The sequence below is a fragment of the Rhinatrema bivittatum genome, chromosome 9 (genome assembly GCF_901001135.1).
Source record: "Rhinatrema bivittatum chromosome 9, aRhiBiv1.1, whole genome shotgun sequence".
Lineage (NCBI taxonomy): Eukaryota > Metazoa > Chordata > Amphibia > Gymnophiona > Rhinatrematidae > Rhinatrema > Rhinatrema bivittatum.
Window position 1 is genome coordinate 192521554 of NC_042623.1, and position 21303 is coordinate 192542856.

The following is a 21303-nucleotide window of genomic DNA, read 5'->3' on the forward strand; positions in this document are numbered from 1 at the left end:
ACGTTCCTAATAACAATGTTAACAGCTATTACCATTCATCAGCGAGCTCTGGTACAGAAATGCCAACGTGGGCCCTGCTTTTCATTAAAGCTGCAGGAGCACATGTTGAAGAATTGTGTTCGGTTTTTTTTTCTACAATGCCCTCCTCCTCCAATTTTTTTTTTTTTTACTTTTTTATGGATATAAATATGAATGGCTTGTACCTTCCATTCACGTGAGACGTTTTATTACTGTCCTTAAGGCCGGAGAAAGGTTTACCACAGACGACTGCTCCCAGACGTGCACCTGTATGGGAAGTTCCACGGTCGCCTGTCAGAGTACGCGGTGCGCACCGGATGAAATCTGCACCGTCGCAAACCTCACCAGCGGCTGCTACATACGTAAGTCCAGCCAGCACTGTAGGGCGCCGGTACCTTTTATCGGCTCCTGAAAAAAATAAAATAAAATGGGATTCTCTGCACGGCCGTGACAGATTCCACCGGGACGGCGCAACAATTATCCAGTGACACCTGAGCCCCTGAAAGAACAGGGGGCCCCTCCAGGTGGTGAAGTCAGGAAAGCTCGTGCCTATCATTGTCTCTGGGCAATCGTTTACGCTGGTGCAAAGAATCATGCAATTTAATTTAATGTTTTATCTCTTAATGTTTTATCTCTTAATGTTTTATCTTAATGTTTTATCTCTTAATGTTTTATGCAATTTAATTTAATTCAATTAATTATTCACCCAGTTCTTCATTTCCTTGTTCTATGTAAGACATTTGTGTTATGTCATCCCAAAGTTATATGTAAACCGAAGTGATTGGTAACATTGTTACCAGAACCTCGGTATATAAAAAATGTTAAATAAATAAATAAAATAAATAAGTCCAGCAAACGGCATCTTGGGCTGGCCTACCAGCTGCTTTAAATGTTGCTAGAGCGCAGAGAAAGCAAGCCAAGGACTCTATAATCCTATGAAAAGTGCCAGTCCCCGAGCACAGAAATCAGTCAGGCGGTAGAAAGAGAAACCCTTTTCCTGTCTTCGCTGCACGAATGACGAAGTTGAATATTAAACGAGAATCTTATTTAATATTTAAGGGGAGGCTTTAATCCTCCTGGGTTTGGCCAAGGCCTAAACAGTTTTGTGTCGCCAAAGGAGCTCAGGTGGCAGGGCATTAACACCCCCTTTCCCCCCCCCAACATAGGTACAAGGTCTCAACCTCAGCCAAAAAAAAAAAGACACTGTCCTCTGTGCATGGCTTGGAGCCTACCTCTGTATTCATTCTCATTTAAGTTTTAGATCCATCAAATTATACACGAAAAGTGGCTTTCCAATGTGTGTGTGTGCCGGGTGGCAGTCAGTGAGGGGACCGGGGGCCGGTGGAAACGAGAAGTGAAGCACATGCCCAGAGCACTGGGGTGGGGGCCCAACCTGAGGGAAGTCCTATTTCCAGTCAAATAACTGACACGAGATCTGGAAGAAGCGATACGAGGGGGGACGCAAGACAAGGAGGGAAAAATGGAGCGTCCCCAACAGCTGAAAGAGAAGTACTTTATGTCAGCTTTGCATTTACTGTGACCTCGGTTTTTTTTACAGCCGGCCCCTGCCTAGAGAATCCGTGTGAGAACGGGGGAGTGTGTATCGAAAATGCTACGGAGCCGGAAAACAAGACCATGTACTGTCGGTGCCCAGACACGCACAAGGGCGATTTCTGTGAGAATAAAAATGTACAAGGTAAATTATCGTTACAATTATTATTACGTATTTACAAATGTTTTGATATTCCACTTTTTTTTTTTTTCAGGGGTGGTCTCAAAGTGGATTGCAATCAGTTTTATTTTTAACATATCCTATTAGCATAACTAATTATACAGTATAAAAGGGGTCCCAGGCTGGCTGGCTAAGTGAGACATGCACACGGTTGTCGAAAGCCAATCCAGCTGGCAGAACAGATCAGGTTTAATGATGACATCACACAGCTGCCGCAGTTCGCAGAGGCAGATTTTTATAGCCCGTGAAAACTTGAACATGCAGGGCAGAGTCTAACAGTTAAAAGATATTTTGCCTTATTAACATTACATTTTATGTTGCAAAAAAACCCCCCCAAAACTCAGGTTGATGTCTACAACTCATTCAAAATCCTGCGGGTGAAATGCTGCTAAATCTGAGTAACTTTGAAAGGATCACCTTTATCCTAAAATCTCTCCGCCGGCTCTCGATACTCAATCAGGTCAAATCATGGGACCGGCCTTTAATACCCTCGAAGGATGCGCCGTGCTCCACCTCAGCCGGCACCTCACCCCCACACGTGCCTTCCTGCTCTCTGCACGTACTGCCGCAAGCCTGCCCAGTCATGTCGGCAGCTAAAGACACGCGCCTCACAATTTCTGAAAAAAGATCCTCGCCGGGATGAGTCCCGACTCCATGGTAGTCCCTACTAGAAAACCTCTAAAAAAAAAAACAAACCCTGGCTTTTCAAACAGACTTCAACCCAGCAAGGGAAACAAAGTCTGCCAATCAAGATGCACCCTCTGGCACCTAGAAAACTGTCTTGATAGGTAGAAAAACTGCTCCCTTTAATATTAGATCCCCTTCTGTTACCTTCTATGCCATACTTCTGATGTTATTCCCTTGTCACTTTAAACACCGGATTCCATCTTTCTGTGTGGCTTCGTATTGTGCCTTACGTTCATACATTTAAATGCATGTATATTTACGTAAACCAGTTTATTTTTAAATACACGTACTCGTAATGCACTTTGAGCTCTGTTAGCTGGAAAAAGCGTGAAACGAAGTGACGGTCGTGATAAATGTAAGAACGCGTCCCGCCGCCTGTGCCGCACTGTCATTGTTCAGATGCACTCACTGGCCCCCTACGCAAGTCAATGCAGTAACGGACGCTGTGCTCTGGTGCAAAAGGAGTAACTTTTTTTTTTTAAACCATAACAATTTATTTCCTCTTTACAACAGTGATATAACAATCAGAATCGTGCATAAAATAATAATACGACTCAGGAAACATGCAGAGCAGTAATCCAACTGGCCACTATACCTAATAGACTAATTACAATCTAACGGCTAACACAGAGCAATAATCCAAGCCTATCGGAGTTATCTACGCAATCTTCCCAGAATACTAAGCATAAGCCATTCAATCCATACAGGAATCTTCAGTAGAAAAAAAAAAGAGCCGACATTTCTATACAAAAACAAAGCTTTTCCAAAACAAACAAAATAAAAAATACCAGGTTCTGATTTCCATTCTACAAATTCCCCTTTTGAAATTTGTATTTCAGACTGGGTATAGAGACCCTGGACCAGGCCCAGGTAGCTGAAAAATTAAGCTTAAGGTGTCTAGGCACCAGGATCATCCAAAAATATAAAAACCTAAAAGGAACAGGCTTCGTTCTCAAGCTGGACAATGGCTTATAGGATGCGTAAGCTGAAATGCATTTATTGTTACGTGAACTCTGTAAGCTGCCAGGGCACGTGGGATGGTGCGACCTAGAAATATTTTCAGGAAATCTCTTTTCTTTACCCAGGGCCGCCTTCTCCTCCCGAAAAGACGTTTATCTACATCATTGTGGGCACCGCGGCTGCCGTCATCCTCCTCTGCACAATCACGGCACTGGTCGTATGGAGATACAGCTCCAGGTAGCCCTACTGTTTACGTATGCGTTGGGTTTTACAAAGACATGCAGGGTGCGCAAAGGTTGTGCGGGGGCCTACTCTGCTGGGGGACTTACGATCAGTTCATGCGTGTCGCAGGGTGGCGCACTCTCACGCCTGTAGAGGGGGACGCTGCTTAAATTATTCCTGATCTATAGCCACATAAAATGACAAGCATTCATGTCTTAAATGTGCTCTAAATATCACCTGTACTGCTCATTCTGAACTGCGATTCTTTTCATGGATACATATCGTAGGTTTTATTACGACCTGGCAGACTTCCTCCTGCAGCTTTGCCTACTATGAACTTTCATTTGCAACTACCTACTTCCTCCTATTTACTGTATATCTCCTACCCCCCCTGCTCCCTCCCCAAGTTCCTGGTCTGGTCACTGCAGCAATGTTCCTGGGCTGGGGGGGGGGGGGCATGAAATATGGTCCAGAACCTTGCAATCACAAGGTCTGAATCTGGCCACCAGGTGTCACTCTTGAGCGCTGACCGTATTTTCCTTCCCCCGCTGCCCTCTGCGGGATCCCGAGCCCCTAAGTGATCCCAGGAGCGGAAGACCCAACTCAGGGTCTGAATCAGGGAGCTTCTGCATGGCAGCATGCAATATTGCCATGGAGTGACCGGGCTGGCCCACATATTTTTAATAACCATTCTGTGGAGAACAAGGAAATGGCAGAGGGCATCAAACACTGAGGTGATGATGTTCTTTGTAACGGAAAAGAGATATAGAGGCTGACCCAGTGACTCAGTCCTGGGATCTTCTGCATCCTGGGTAGCCTGGAGCTGGGCATGCCGCAGAGGAAACAACTTAAAGCCTTTGAAAATGGCCCTCACAATGGATACCTCAATGCATAAGGCCAGAAAGTTAAAGCAGGAATCGTGTATTGTGTCTTGGTAGTGGTTAGCTGTACCAGAGCTATCCAATTTCATTCTGGGTTCAAAAAAACACAATTGCACTATAAGAAGACAAAAAACTAATTCTGCATTTCCTCCGATCACCTTAATAGGAAGAATAAGAAAAATCCTCAGAGACTGAATGGGACGGAATGCACATCAGATCTCAACGTCTACCACGACCCAGGCTGTGCGGTCAATGCGGCGTTTGATGAAGAACATGATGGCTGGCCACAACTTCATTAACATCAACTCAACCGGGATTGTGTAGCTCTAATTTTGAATTATGTGCAATAACATTTTAATTAGCAACTACGGTTCAGCTGAATCCTTTTGAAGTTTTTCTTATCAATAAATTACTTATTTTTCTGAACTTTCCTGTGCAAGTCCTTATGTAGATGGCTAAGAATCCAACTCGAAATTAGGAACGGTTTCCCACTTTCCATCTGCCAGGCATGGAAGCAGGGCTGGCTTTATATCTCACATGCACCTAGGCACAAGAAGATATTAAGCATGTTATACCGGTTAAGCCAAATCGAGCACTGTTTAGCCAGTTTTTAAAAATATGGAAATGCTGCTAAAAACGTAAGAAAAAAGAGGGTAGGTTACAAAAGGTTTTCCTATTTTTCCAAGAGTAAAAAATGTTAAAATGTGTCAAACTTGCTCCCCCAGGAAGTGAAGTGTAGGAATGGGGAGAAAGGTTTGGGTTTTATGCCCCCATGGTGTCACCTGGCCTGTTATCATTCCAAAGCACCCTCTATCTTTCAAGGTGACATTTTTCCTGAAGTTAATGAAAAGGAGCTGGGGATGGTTTCCTTTTGGTGGCTGGGCCCCCCTTGAACGGATTATGCTCGGTTTTACTCTTCCAGTCCAATTTTGGGGTAAGGATCGGCAGTGTGCTGTCTCTCCTTCAGAGCACAGACCAGACAGTGACCTGATGCAGAGGAGTTTCAGCTTTCAACTAACAGTCGTTTTGCACTATCTCCTTTGGGGCGGATTTTCAGACTCCGCGAATAGGCCTACTTTTGTTTGCGCTCCAGGCGCAAACAAAAGTACGCTGGATTTTAGTAGATACGCGCGGAGCCGCGCGTATCTGCTAAAACCTGGATCGGCGCGCGCAAGGCTATCGATTTTGTATAGCCGGTGCGCCGAGCCGCGCAGCCTACCCCCGTTCCCTCCAAGGCCGCTCCGAAATCGGAGCGGCCTTGGAGGGAATCCTCTAACGCCCTCCCCTCACCTTCCCCTCCCTTCCTCTACCTAACCCACCCGCCCGGCCCTGTCTACACCCCCCCCTTACCTTTCTCCGGGGATTTACGCCTCCCGGAGGGAGAAGTAAATCCCCGCGCGCCGGGCCGCGACCTGGGGGCGGGTACGGAGGGCGCGGCCATGCCCCGGGACCGCCCCGGGCCATAGCCACGCCCCCGTACCCGCCCCCAAAACGCTGCCGACACGCCCCCGAAACGCCACGACGACCGGGCCCGCCGCCCCCGACACGCCCCCGACACGCCCCCCTCGGAGAACCCCGGGACTTACGCGAGTCCCGGGGCTCTGCGCGCGCCGGCGAGCAGGGCTCTGAAAATCCGCCCCTATGTTTTCAGGCCAGGAAATTTTCTTCTACCCTTCCTCCCTTGTGCTTGATTTTTTTTTCTCTTTTTGGGTTCAAAGACTATTTTTGTTCCACTGGGAACTGATGGCCCTTGGTACCCAGGACTAGGAAGCCAAGCCATTGAGAGTGAGGTGTCTTTCACCCTGAAAGAACCTAAGGAGCTTGGAGCAGTTTATCTGGAGAAGAGGGTCCCTGTCAATGGCATAAGAGGGAAGGAAACTAGAAGGGACAAAGCAAAGGTGACAAGAACTCAGGGGAAACACAAACTGGGACTAAGTTCTGATAAAGCTTTGGAATTCAATTCCGACCATGTTCAGTGGGAGAAGCTGGGGAAAGGTTAAAGGAGGCTTGAACTAACTTCAGTCTGATAATTCTGAAGTATTTGGGTACCTGGGGAGAAGAAGGAATTCGATGTAAATAAAGTGTGTCCAGAGAAAAGCAGAGACTTTGGATGGAGTCAGTCCTGAGGGCGGTTACTAAAATGGTGCGTGGTCTTCGTTCTAAAGCATATGGGGGCAGATGTAAACATCTAAACATGTACACCCCTAGAGGAGAGGCAAGACAGGGGAGACAAGATAGAGACATTTCAATATCTTAAAGGTGTCCATGCACAGGAGGGGAGCCTTTTACAATGGGAAATATTTCTTTACAGAGAGGGTAGTGGATCTGTGGAACAGCCTCCCAGTGGAGGTGAGGGAGATAAGGACAGTATCTGAATTCAAGAAAGCATGGGATAAATGCAGGGGTTCTCTAAGGATGTGATGAGAATTATAGTTCTAGATTAATTGGATGGGTGAGCAGCCTGGATGGGTCATGTGGTCTTTTTCTGCCATCATGTTTCTATCCCCTAGATTCATCAAAATGCTATAAATTTCACATGAATTATGCCTGCAATAAAAAAAAAAAAGGGCGCATGGGTAGTTTTTGAGTTACCACAATGCATACTATTTTGCTGCTTTGCATGGGTATTTTACCACAACATGTGCTATTTTAGTGATTTGCAGAGGTACTTTACCACAATGCATGCTAAATTTATTGCACCTATGATATTTTCACTTCATAGCTTGCAAAGTGCCTAGAGAGGCATTTCCTTGTTTTGGGAGAGGGAGAAAGGGAGATGCTTTATATGATACTCATATTAGTCATCTATTTATACCACTATATGAGGGTCATCTAGTAACTCGAGATGAGGTTTTGGTGTGGTCCAGGGTTTGGGGAGCAGTTTTACATGCACAGTGAGAGGTAGGAACAGCACAGTGCACAGCAGTGAAGATCTGATGTGATTTGCAGTGAGAACAGGTACACAAAGATGAGATTTCTACAATGTACTCTCACCCTAGCTTGATGCACTCTCTTATTGCAAAAGAGAACCGGGTATAAAGAAGTATTGTTCATCCCCACACTGGAATCCTGGGACTCAGAAAGGAATGCTATCTGGTGGGGTGAAGAACAGACCGAGAGACAGTGACAAAGTGTTGTGCAGAAAGGGTCCATCTCTTTTCTTTTTCTATGTGCCCCTTGGTGCAAGTAAAATGATTCATCCCATCCAGGGAACTGTGTGACTGTGGCACTAAAACCTTATTTATTTGTACAGGCTTTTTCACAATGGATTGTTAACTAAATCAGCCAGTATATGTTTGTTTGACATTTTCTTATTTGGATTTTATCTGTATTTAGTTATTTTTTATTGTAATTTTTTTTTAGATTTGATTTGTAGTTTTTATTACTAAATTTGTTTATTGCTTTGTTAGCTTTGCCTATTTTATTTGTACATTGCTTTCTTTTACATTTGTAATTAATCAAGTATTAATAAACATAAACATAAGCTTCTACTAGCCTTCTGCAGTCCCAGGGCTGACAGAGACAATGAAAGGCTTATCTGTATCTGGCTGAATAAGTGCTTGTAGGTATGCTCGTGGGTGCACTGGAGAGTGCTAATAGGAGATCTGTTGTGAGCTTCTTCGTGCACACTCAAAATATGTTTTCAAGTGAGGATGAATTAGATATGTATAGCCCACTATTTAGGTTGGGGAGAGGTTTAATGCGTTTAATTCATGTAAAAAATTGCTTAGGCACAGGTTCAAATGATCCATCTGTCTGGAGGCACAACGTCAGTAAAAATTCACCATTCAGGTCCATTCTAGAGACCAAACACATGTCAGGAGAACATCATTTTACTGGTTGCTAAAAATACATAATAGTTCTGGTTAAAGCACCAAAGGATTAGGTGAATCGCAATGTGTTATGTTTACAGAGACAAAACGGGACATTATTGCCAGTGGCGCGTTCTTCAGTCAGCATCCTGTGTCGCAAGGCTTGCCAAGGTGGTGTATGCAGTGATTATATCAAAACTCTACACTTCCTGCAACTTCCCTCATTGATCACTGACAACCTGTTTTAAAAAAAATACATCTTATCTGTAGAAAATCATGTTGTGCTTACAGCAGGCTCGAACAACTTTCTGGAGATTTTGATACTGTTGTCAAAAAAAAAAAAATGGCCATCGTTTACTTTTAGGACTGATGGATGTTTAGAGCTGTGTCTGTGACTTCAGCTCCTGTCCATGTCTGGTACTGTGCAGCAAATTAATCTGCTAAGCAAACATAACAACTTTTCTGCTTCGATCTGTAAATGCCTAATCAAGTCGCGAGAGCTTATATTTATACACAAGCTCACTGTATCTGACTTGTTAATGATAGAATAAAAAGGCTCCTGCTCCAAAACAATGCAACTCTGAAGCTTTGGTCTAAGACCAGAGAACTGCTAAGGCACAGAAGCAAGCTAAACGTTTGCCACAGCAGCCAATCTGCAAATGAATACGCAAGCCAAAGCGGCATTGCCTGCCCAGGGTGCCACAAACAACTTGATTAGCCACTCATGTGTTCACAAAAACCAAACCAGCTAGTGATGTCAGGAGACATAAAGAGTGTAGGGATCCTGTTAGCCCCCCTACTAATATTGGATAAGGATTATTCCATTTGGATGTGTGGGTAGACAGATTTGGTGGTGTTGGGTTTGCAGCTCCCCCGTGTGGCAGCTAGCCATGGTAGTGTCCTGAGGGTTTTTCCAGAGAGATCACCATTCTACTCTCATCAATCCTTTTTTGCTTTCAAGGAGGCAGCCTGTCCGAAGCTGAGCTCTCACGGAGACTTTTGTTTTGCAATGAGAGTTTCCTTCCAGCCTCTCGTGCCACCTTTAACTTGGGTTTGGAGTGCCAAATGCTTTTGGACTCAATTAAGATGTTTTAATTCTGTCTAATGGAAGAGGTTCCCTTCGTGCACGAGGGACCCGAGGTCACCCTGAATCCAAGGAGAGGACAACTTTCAGCCAACCTGTGATAGGAAGAAGGAGAAGAGATGGACCACATCCATGGCCCATGAATATCTACTGAAGATAATGAGAAAGAAGAGTTACTAAAGGAAGAGGTAGGACATAAAGACTAAACAGTATGAAGTTCATCTTTGATATTTCATCTGCCATGGGAGTTAAACATAAAAGCTTTGCCTGGAAGAGAGGCTTTTGAGAATTGCTATGACAGTATTTTACATTTACATATGTAACTCCTTTTACAATTACCTTCATAGTTTCTTATACTTTATAGGAGACAGAAATCCATGGCATTGTAATAAAGCAGAATATATTAGCATATTAACTTTTTGTAAATTATCAATAGAAAAACCAGCCCTAACCTCTTCAGCCTTTCCTCATAGGGGAGCTGTTCCATCCCCTTTACCATTTTGGTTACCCTTCTCTGTACCTTCTCCATCTCCATTTTTGAGATGCGCTGACAGAATTGTACACAGTATTCAAGGTGTGGTCTCACCATGGAGCGATACAGAGGCATTATGACATTTTCTGTTTTGTTAACCATTTCCTTCCTAATAATTCCTAACATTCTGTTTGCTTTTTTGACTGCTGCAGCACAATGATCTGACGATTTTAAAGTATTATCCACTATGATGCCTAGATCTTTTTCCTGGGTAACTTCTGCATGGGTTATTTTTTGCTATATTAATCACCTTGCACTTATCCACATTAAATTTCATCTGCCATTTGGATGCCCAATCTTCCAGTCTTGCAAGGTCCTCCTGTAATGTATCACAGTCCACTTGTGATTTAACTACTCTGAATAATTTTGTATCATCCGCAAATTTGATAACCTCACTCGTCGTATTCCTCTCCAGATCATTTATAAATATATTGAAAAGCTCTGGTCCAAGTACAGATCCCTGAGGCACTCCACTGTTTACCCTTTTCCACTGAGAAAATTGACCATTTAATCTTGTTTCTTGTCTTTTAACCAGTTTGTAATCCATGAAAGGACATCGCCACCTATCCCATGACTTTTTACTTTTCCTAGAAGCCTCTCATGATGAACTTTGTCAAACGCCTTCTGAAAATCCAAGTACACTACATCTACTGGTTCACCTTTATCCACATGTTTATTAACCCCTTAAAAAAAATGAAGCAGATTTGTTAGGCAAGACTTCCCTTGGGTAAATCCATGTTGACTGTGTTCCATTAAATCATGTCTTTCTATATGCTCTACGATTTTGATCTTGAGAATAGTTTCTACTATTTTTCCTGGCACTGAAGCCCTGGAGCCCTTTTTAAATATTGGGGCTACATTGGCCACCTCCAGTCTTCAGGTTCCATGGATGATTTTAATGATAGGTTACAAAATTTAACTAATAGCTAATTAACATAACATAACATGAGATATGCCATACTGGGTCAGATCAAGGGTCCATCAAGCCCAGTATCCTGTCTCTAACAGTGGCCAATCCAAGACACAAGTACCTGGCAAGTACCCAAACATTAAACAGACCCCATCCTACAAATAGCGGCAACAAGCAGTAGCCATCCCCTATTGCTTAATAGAAGTTTATGGACTTCTCCTCCAGGAACTTAGCCAAACCTTTTTTAAATCCAGCTACACTGTCTTAACCACATCCTCTGGCAATGAATTCCAGAGCTTAATTGTGCGTTGAGTGAAAAAGAATTGTATTCAATTTATTTTAAATGTGCTACTTGCTACCTTCAAGGAGTGCCCTTAGTCCTTGTAGTATCCGTGTTATGGGAGTCTCAGTTTAGTGGACCCTTGGGCCAACCTGCAAAAGACTGGGAAAGGGTGGTCAATGTCTCTACTATGTGGCAGGCCGGGATGCTCTTCACCCTGGAAGCTGGTACTCCCCCGGGAGGAGCCCGTAGGAGCCCAACTGCTGGGACTTAGGTGGCTTCACCCTTGGAAGCCGAAGCCCCCCCGGGAGGAGCCCGTAGGGGCCTGGCCGCTGGGACTTAGGCTGGTGTTGATCAGGACTGGGAACTGGAACCAGACTAGGATAGTAGATCAGTACTGTAACGGGGCTCGGGTTCTGGAACCAGGCAGGAAGTGTAGCAGGACTCAGGTACTGGAACCAGGCAGAAACTGTAGCAGGACTCGGGTACTGGAACCAGGCAGGAACTGTAGCAAGACTCGGGTACTGGAACCAGGCAGAAACTGTAGCAGGAAAGCAGGAACCAAGCAGGAACTGTAGCTGGCAAGCAGGAACCAAGCAGGCACTGTAGCAGGCAAGCAGGAACAGAGCGAATAGTAAGGCAGGTCACTCCGGGGTACAATGCAACAGGGAACCGGGAGGTAAACCCGTTGCAAGGCAAAGACTGAGTGTCGGCGGTCTGCTTATTAAGGCCACGGCGTCTGACATCAGGAACTGGGCGGAGTCACCACTAGCGGGAAATGGCCTAGAAAAGTGCCCGAGTGGCGCGCGCGCACGCCTAGAAGCAGGGAGTCCATGGGAAGCTTCCCGGCGGCGCGGCCCCCGTGGGGACGCCACTGAACAGGCCGCAAACCAGACCTCCAGAGGCGGGAGCAGGTCCAGGAGCACGGAGGTAAGGGTCTGGTCGCGGCGCTCGCGGCCAGAACCGCAACAGTACCTCCCCTCTTACGCCCCCTCTTAGCAGATCCGGGTTTACTTGGGTTGTCCAGATGGAACTGCCGGAATAAGTCATTGTCGAGGCTGTTACGGGCCGGTTCCCAAGAATTATCCTCGGGTCCGCAACCCTCCCAGGCAAGCAAGTACTCCCATCGGCGTTGATGGAACCGGACATCCAAGACTTCACGTACTTGATACGTAACCTCGTTCGGTACTGAAGGGTCCAATGGTTTAGGAGCCCGGGAGTGTTATCTGGATAAAACAAGAGGCTTCAGCAATGACACATGGAACACGTCATGTATGCGCATGGAGGAGGGTAGGCGTAGTCGGTATGAGACTGCTCCCACACATTCGGCGACTCGGAAAGGCCCACTGAATCTCGGAGCTAGTCTTCGAGACGGAATACGTAGCTGTAGATTTTTGGTACTAAGCCAGATGCCGTCTCCTGGGAGGAAGATGGGTGCTGGCTGACGATGCCTATCCGCCCATTTCTTGGCGGACTGGGCGGCTTTACGGATCTTTCCCTGGATAGACGTCCACAAGGAAAGAAGCTGGCGGGAGTGCACTAGGTTCAGGTGAAGGCAAGGGTGGTCGAAGCTGCTTCCCATAGACGACGAGGAAAGGCGAACTTCCAGTAGCAGCATGCGTGTGATTATTATATGAGAACTCCGCCCATGGGAGTAGCTTGGCCCAATTATCTTGTCGTTCGTTCACGAACGAACGGAGAAAAGTCTTCAGGGTTCGGTTAGTTCGTTCTGTTTGCCCATTACTTTGAGGATGGAACGCAGTCTAAGTTGCACATTGAAGTGTTTGCAAAGCGCTTTCCAATATCGAGCAGTAAACTGTGGTCCTCGATCGGAGACTATATCCTGCGGGAGACCGTGAAGTCTAAAGATATGCTGAGCAAAAAGGTTAGCTAGTTCAGGTGCTGAAGGCAACTTTGGCAAGGGGACAAAGTGTGCCATCTTGGAGAATCGGTCTACGGTCACCCAAATGACCAAGTTACCTCCTGAGAAGGGGAGGTCCACGACGAAGTCGGTGGAGATGTGTGTCCAAGGCTCCACTGGGATGGGCAATGGTTGCAACAGGCCCCTGGGCCTCCCGACGAGAGGCGTTTGAACAGCACAGGTAGGGCACAGGTAGGGCACGAACCCACAAAAGCTTGGACGTCCTGTCTCACCGTCGGCCACCAGTAGAATTGGTTCAACAAGTCTAAGGTCCTCTACAGCCAGCATGGCCCCCAGTGAGGGAGTCATGGGCCCACAATACGGGAGTAGTTAGGAATAAAGTGATGGTAGAAATTGGAAAAGCCGAGGAAGCGTTGCAACACTTTAAGGCCCTTCGGCCGAGGCCAATTCTTAATTGCCGCCACTTTCTCAGGATCCATTTGAAAGCCTGTTGCAGAGACTATGTAGCCCAGAAACGGCAGGGACGTCTTCTCAAAGCTACATTTTTCCAGTTTCGCGTACAGACCATGCTCCCTAAGTATTTAGAGAACTTGACGGACATGCTGACGGTGTGAAGGCAGGTCCTGGGAGTAGACTAACACATCGTCGAGGTAAACGATTACGCAGGTGTTCAGAAGGTCCCGCAACAACTCATTCATAAGGTGCTGGAACACCGCCGGAGCATTACATAAGCCGAAAGGCACCACAAGATACTCGTAATGCCCGTCTCTGGTATTAAAAGTGGTTTTCCACTCGTCTCCGGGATGGATTCTGACTAGGTTGTACGCACCTCGTAAGTCCAACTTTGTGAAAATCTTCGCTCCCTGGAGCCGATCGAGGAGCTTCGGGATTAACGGGAGCTGGTAACGGTCTTGCTTAGTAATAGAATTTAGGCCTCAATAGTCTATGCACGGTCTCAGCGAGCCATCCTTCTTGCTGACAAAGAAGAAGCCTGCCCCTGCAGGCGACTTGGACGGGCGAATTAACCCCTTGGCCAAATTCTCTGAAATATACTCTGACATGGCCCGGGTTTCAGGTAGTGATAAGGGATACACTCTTCCTTGGGGGGGCATGGTACCAGGTAATAGGTCTATAGCGCAATCATATGGACGATGCTGCGGAAGGATCTCCGCCTTGGTCTTGGAGAATACGTCTGTAAAGTCCTCATAAGGTGCGGGAGGACCTAAGGCAGAGTGCATCAACGGAAGTGCAGGAATCTTAGGCACTTTCATACAATTAGCTAGGCAGAAAGGGCTCCATTTGACAATCTGTAAAGTATCCCACTGAATCGTGGGCGAGTGCTTCAGTAACCACGGCAACCCTAGCACCACAGGGTGGACAGCCTTATCCAACACTAGGAAGGCTATCTCCTCCGAATGGATCGCCCTGGTGCGGACAGTAATGGGTGGTGTGGACATCAGGACAGGTCCTGGAAGGATCATTCCCTGGATAGAGGTAATTCATAACGGGACCTCCCGTCTATGTGTAGGGATTCGCAACTGGGAGACTAAGTCCTGCAGGATGAAATTACCTCCGCTCCAGAATCCAGGAACGCCATCGTCTCAAGGGAGCCTCCAGGGTATTCCAGGGTGACAGGCACGGTACATTGAGGAGCTGTAGCACAGCCTAGGAGGAGCTCCTTCCGACCTCCTAGGCTTTGGCATTTTCCGCACGCTCCTGGCAGCGAGCCAAGAAGTGGCCCTTCTGACCACAATATAAACACAACTTCAACGAACGGCGATGTTGCCTTTCTTCAGCAGAGAGCGGGGCCCATCCCAGCTGCATGGGTTCGCAGGTGGGAGCATCTGGACGAGAAATCTTAGAAGGCACAGGTCTCGCTGGCCCACGAGCAGGACCGTGGCGAGAGGAGCACTGCTCTTTGGCCCGTTGCTGTAGGCAGCGGTCAATGCGGGCAGCCATCTCTATCAAGGCGTTGAGGTCCTCCGGGAGATCTCGAGCAGCAATCTCATCCTTTATGTGTCCAGAGAGTCCCTCCAAGAAGATGGCCTTAAGACTACCATCCTGCCAACCTACTTCTTGGGCTAAAGTCCGAAAGTCCATAGCATAATCTGCCAAGGAGCGAGCCCCCTGACGGAATTGCAGCAGATCAGATGTAGCCGTGGCTACTCGGGCAGCTCATCAAAGGCCTGACGGAAGTTCGAGATGAACTGTTGTAAGTTCATTAGCGAAGGATCGTTGTTTTCCCAAAGAGGAGAGGCCCATATTAAGGCTTTCCCATCAATCAGGGACAGGATATACGCCACTTTCACCGTATTCGAGGGGAACTGGCGAGGCAACAGAGAGAACCGTACAAAACATTGGTTCAGAAAGCCGTGGCAGGTCCTTAAATCACCAGTGTAACGAGAGGGTGCCGGCAGCTGAGTCACTGAAGAGTCTTGACCCTTGGGTGCTGGTTCTGGGGCAGACAAGGCCCTGGCATCCAATCGGGCCGATAACTCCCCTACCGAACCATTAAGGACCTCGAGGTATTTTTGTTGATACTGCAGCTGCTGGGCCAACCCTGGCAGGTCCAAGGGGACAGGTGCATCCGCCGAGTCCATGGCCTTGCAATCTGTTATGGGAGTCTCAGTTTAGTGGACCCTTGGGCCGACCTGCAGGAGACTGGGAAAGGGTGGTCAATGTCTCTACTATGTGGCAGGCCGGGAGGCAGATGTTCAGGCAGGACGAGATGCTCTTCACCCTGGAAGCTGGTACTCCCCCGGGAGGAGCCCGTAGGAGCCCAACCGCTGGGACTTGGGCGGCTTCACCCTTGGAAGCCGAAGCCCCCCCCCGGGAGGAGCCTGTAGGGACCCGGCCGCTGGGACTTAGGTGGGTGTTGATCAGGACTGGGAACTGGAACCAGACTAGGACAGTAAATTAGTACTGTAACGGGGCTTGGGTTCTGGAACCAGGCAGGAAGTGTAGCAGGACTCAGGTACTGGAACCAGGCAGAAACTGTAGCAGGACTCGGGTACTGGAACCAGGCAGAAACTGTAGCAAGACTCGGGTACTGGAACCAGGCAGGAAATGTAGCAGGCAAGCAGGAACCAAGCAGGCACTGTAGCTGGCAAGCAGGAACCAAGCAAGTACTGTAGCTGGCAAGCAGGAACCAAGCAGGTACTGTAGCAGGCAAGCAGGAACGGAGCGAATAGCAAGGCAGGTCACTCCGGGGTACAACGCAACAGGGAACCGGGAGGTAAACCCGTTGCAAGGCAAAGACTGAGTGTCCGCGGCCTGCTTATCAAGGCCGCGGCGTCTGACGTCAGGAACTGGGCGGAGTCACCACTGGCGGGAAACGGCCTAGAAAAGCGCCCGAGTGGCGTGCGCGCGTGCCTAGAAGCAGGGCGTCCATGGGAAGCTTCCCGGCGGTGCGGCCCCCGCGGGGACGCCGCCGAACAGGCCGCAAACTAGACCTCCAGAGGCGGGAGCAGGTCCAGGAGCACGGAGGTAAGGGTCTAGTCGCGGCGCTCGCGGCCAGAACCGCAACATCCGAAAGAGTAAGTAACCATTTCACATTTACCCGTTCTAGTCCTTTCAAGATTCTGTAGACCTCTATCAAATCCTCTCAGCCGTCTCTTCTCCAAGCTGAACAGCCCTAATTTCTTTAGCCTTTCCTCCTTTATCCTTACTTCCCCCTATTTTGAACTGCCCTCATAGGGCCAGTGTTGTCTAGCAAAAGGCACAGCTCTGGCTTTCAGTCAATAGGACCCCTTGCTAAGACCCAAATCTTTTTTCCATGACATTCACAAAATGTACAGGCCTTCATTAGCCTACTATAAACAGGAATTGATTCCACTTCTTTTTGTCTTTCAGAAGCACATTTGCTTTTCCCCTACTGTGAGCATTTCGCCTTTAACATAAAAAAAGAAATTGCAAGGAGATATTTGGTGTTCATTTGTTCCCAGAATTAATCTTACTGAGCAGGAGAAAAATTTAAATTAATAAATGCTTCTACAAATCACTGATTTACACTATGGAAAATTTGAGGATAGACAAATCTTTATAAATGTATAACAAATCCAACTTGAAATAATGGTTGTTTTCTCATTTGATAAAAGATAATATTAGAATGGGATTGGCCCCTTCCAAACGGACACTGCCCGGGGGAGCTTTACCCCCAGGACCTGATACGCCAAAGGCACTAAAGGCTCAAGTTCCTCCCTCTTAAAAGAAGCGAACCACCTTCGGGTCATCCCCCTCGGGAACTGAGGCGACCAAGCCGTCATCTGGGTCTGGCCCTCCGGACCCCAGCTCCACCAGGTCGACAGGGACATCCTGCACCCCTAGGGACCTGGGGTACCTCCTCTTGAGATCTCTTGTGATATTCCAGAAGCAGGAGGGGACTGAGTAGCCTTTGGACCTGGGAGGCCCAGCTAAGTCCAGAATTGTTTCCCCTGGGGACCCCATGATGGACTAGCCACAGGGTGAACCAGTGGAGATTGGGAAAACCTAGCCCTGCACTCTGGTTGCTGCATTGCCATATAGGCATCATGCAGCAGCAGCACAAAATCCATAGAAAGAGGCCTCATACCAGCTGCTGTCCCCTGCAGGGGTATGGGAACTGGTGGCCTTGGGCTTTCTTCCTCCTCCCCATCTCCCCTATCAAACCTGGAAACTGAACAGGCTGTGGAAAGCTGTGAAGAAACCTCCCTCTCCCAACCCCTGGCGGCGCGGGAACTGCTGACAGTGAAAACAAGATGGCCACCATTCCCGCCCGAAATGAAGGAGGATCAGGACACTGGCCGGAGGACTGCTGCGAAACTGACCCGGTCGCGGAAGAGTCCCAATGCTGTTTCGCTGCCGGAAAACCCCCCCTACGAGCCCTCCCTGCCGTCGGAGTACCCAGAACAAAGACCTTGCCAGCTCAAATGCGAACGAGTAGAGCCGCTGGCAAGACATGCCAACCCGCGGGGCATGTCAGCCATGGGGTAGAGTGCTGGAAATCAAAGGAAGCTAGAAAAAAAACAAAAACATACCTGAATTCTGAAACCAGACCCCTCCAAAACACAGCCTGAGAGGAGAAGGAATTTGCCCGCACAGCAAGCAGAGCCTGCCTTCAGCTCCCGGCTCTCAGAAACTATTTGCTCAAACTTTCTGGTTTTTTGTTTTTTTTTAATACAACTTTATAGTGGAAGCACTAGATTAAAACTACAAAACAAAAAGAACTGAGTGTCTCAAGGAAAAAAATCCTACTGAGCCTGCAGATGCCAGGGCGGCCTTGGGAAGGGGAGGGATCTGGACCACCAGATTTACATACCATAGGCGCACAGGGCGAGCACACAAAAAAAGGTCACCTACCCCCGGATTGCCCACCTCGACTGGACAGGGTAGTACCCCTCAGAGTTCCAAAAATAAAACGTATTTCCCTGTACGTACCTGGATCAGTCCAGACTCTTGGGTTTATGCATCCCTGCCAGCAGATGGAGACAAGGGATAGGAGGAGATGTCCTTTTGTGGATTGCAAACTGGACAGGAAACAGAGATTAAATGGACAGTTTTCACAGTGGAAAAAAGTAAACAGTGGAGTACCTCAGGGATCTGTACCTAGACCGGTGTTTTTTAATACATTCATAAATGCTCTGGAAAGAAGTACATGAGTGAGGTGATCAAGTCCGCAGATGACTCAAAATTATTCAGAGTAGTTAAATCACAAGTGGATTGTGATAAATTGCAGAGACTGGAAGATTGGGCGTCCAAATGGCAGATGAAATTTAATGTGGACAAGTTCAAGGTGATGCATATAGGGAAAAATAACCCTTGTGGTATTTATTTATTTAAAAGTTTTTTATATACCGCGCACTTGGGCACTTACGTGACCATCTAGGCGGCTTACAAGCTTACGTACATAATAAAAACAATGAGAACTTACATACACAATAGAACAAAAGAAACAAACTTGTTGACTTTAGCAATGTCAGAAAGACCTTGGATTAGATTCAGATATTATATTTGTAGGCCTCATTGAATAGAAAAGTTTTGAGCATCTTTTGAAATTCATTGCGATTAGATGTCATCCAGATAGAGTCAGGAATGGAATTCCACAGGGTCGGGCCGATAACCGAAAAGGCTCTTTTCCTTGTCAATGCCAAGCAGGTTGTCCTGATTGATGGAATCTCCAGTAAGCATTTATCTGTTGACCGTAACTGTCTTGTGGGTTTGTATATATGTAACATGGTACAAATCCATACAGAATTGGGATTGTAAAGCAGGTTATGGATAGTATTTACACAATGTTAGGTTCCATTTTAGGAATTACCACCCCGGAAAAAGATCTGGGGTTCATAAAGGAATACATTGAAATTGTTAGCTCAGGTTGCTGTGGCGGTCATAAAAGCAAACAGAATGTTAGGAATTATTAGGAAGGGAATAGTAAATAAAACGGAGGACATCATAATGACTCTGTATCGCTCCATGGTGAGACCGCGCCTTGAATACTGTGTGCAGTTCTGGTCGCTGCATCTCAAGAAAGTTATGGTTGAATTGGAGAAAGTACATGTGCATTCATCCCGAATGAAATTGCCTAATTCGTTCTGGTTTGGCTATCCTGAAAAACAAAGCGGATTTTCCTGAAATTTCGGGAAAATTCATTTTTCAGGGTTAGTGCACATTAACCCCGAAATTCAGGGTGGCCAAAAAAAATCAGCCCGAACCGCGGGAAAATGAAATTTCCTGTGACGGGCCGATAACGAAGGCCGAACCAAAAGGTTCGGCCGAATCACATCTCTATGAGGAAAGGCTAGGGCTGTAAATATGACACAGGTCAACACAATCATAATAGGACTTGAACTGGTAAATGTGAAACAGTAATTTATTCTTTCAGATAATACAAGGACTAGGGCACACTCCATGAAGTTGCAAGTAGTACATTTAAAACAAAATCGGAGAAAGCAAATGTTGCTTACCTGTAGCAGGTGTTCTCACAGGACAAGCAGGATGTTAGTCCTCACATATGGGTGAAATCACAGGATGGAGCCCAATCACGGAACACTTTTGTCAAAGTTTCCAGAACTTTGACTGGCCCCTACTGGGCATGCCCAGCATGGCACTAACCCTGCAGCCAGCAGGGGTCCCCCTGCTGGCTGCAGGGTTTAAAAGCTACAGGCAGTGCCAAAAAATAAAATAATAAAATGTTACGAACCCAACACCGTGGGGCGGCGGGCGGGTTTCATGAGGACTAACATCCTGCTGTCCTGTGAGAACACCTGTTACGGGTAAGCAACATTTGCTTTCTCACAGGACAAGCAGGATGGTAGTCCTCACATATGGGTGAGTACCGAGCCGAGGATGTCCGAGAAATGCACCAAATGTACCCAGGTGTGCAAAGCACCAGGACTGGGATAAAATTTGGCTGTGGGCATCCTGAACCCTAACGGGCAGGCGGAAGGGTTTTGGTACGTCATGTTGTAGACAGGTTACGAAGGACAGACTGGCCGAAGATGGAATCTTGTCTTCTAGCTTTTTCCAAGCAATAGTGGGCTGCAAAGGTGTGGAGAGAACTCCAGGTGGCAGTCCTGCAAATGTCAGGAAGAGGCACCGATCGTAGGTATGCTACTGAAGTCGCCATGGCCCTCACAGAGTGTGCTTTAACACGGTCTTGAAATGGAATGCCCGCTTGCTGATAGCAAAAGGATATGCAGTCCGCCAACCAGGAGGAGAGAGTCTGCTTACCCACAGGCTTCCCTAACTTGTTAGGATGGAAAAAGACAAATAATTGAGTGCTTTCCCTGTGGGCAGCTGTACGGTCTAGGTAGAATGCTAGAGCCCGTTTACAGTCAAGGGTATGCAGAGCCTGTCCTCCTGGATTGGAATGGGGCCTGGGAAAAAAAGGTAGGTAGTATGATGAAAATCTGTGGCCAGTGAGGTGCTATCAGGATCATGGTTCCCTTGTCCTGATGTAACTTCACGAGAGTCTTCGAGAGAAGAGGAAGTGGAGGGAATGCATAGAGGAGACCGGTTGCCCATGAGAGGGAGAATGCGTCTCTGGGCTGAGAGTGTTCGCTGCGAATGAGAGAGCAGAAGTTCTCTACTTTGCGGTTTTGAGGAGACTCAAAGAGGTCTATTTGAGGATATCCCCATTGTTGGAAGATGGAGTTTGCTACTAAGGGGTTGAGAGACCACTCGTGCGGTTGAAAGATGCAACTCAGCTTGTCTGCCAACACAATGGTCGGCAGGGGTCCATTGTCCATGTAACCTGTACTCAATGGACTGCTTTGAGTCCATTGAGACCTTAGAGTCCACTGCATGACTCTCATGGCCAAATGGGC

General features: G+C 47.2%; 1 protein-coding gene across 1 annotated transcript; it reads left to right on the plus strand.

The window, feature by feature from the left end:
- Positions 1-259: 259 nt before the first annotated feature.
- LOC115099296 (zonadhesin-like) lies at positions 260-4817 on the plus strand. Its single transcript, XM_029616860.1, has 4 exons — positions 260-380; positions 1577-1714; positions 3523-3634; positions 4667-4817. Exons 1-4 carry the CDS (start codon positions 290-292, stop codon positions 4797-4799), a joined length of 474 nt encoding a protein of 157 aa, XP_029472720.1. The 5' UTR covers positions 260-289; the 3' UTR covers positions 4800-4817.
- Positions 4818-21303: the final 16486 nt, after the last annotated feature.

Excerpts from the sequence above, each read along its gene's own strand:
- LOC115099296 (XM_029616860.1), top strand. The coding sequence starts at position 290 with ATGGGAAGTTCCACGGTCGCCTGTCAGAGTACGCGGTGCGCACCGGAT. Across the intron at positions 381-1,576 it reads CACCAGCGGCTGCTACATAC|CCGGCCCCTGCCTAGAGAAT; the intron begins GTAAGTCCAGCC and ends TTTTTTTTACAG. Across the intron at positions 3,635-4,666 it reads GTATGGAGATACAGCTCCAG|GAAGAATAAGAAAAATCCTC; the intron begins GTAGCCCTACTG and ends TCACCTTAATAG.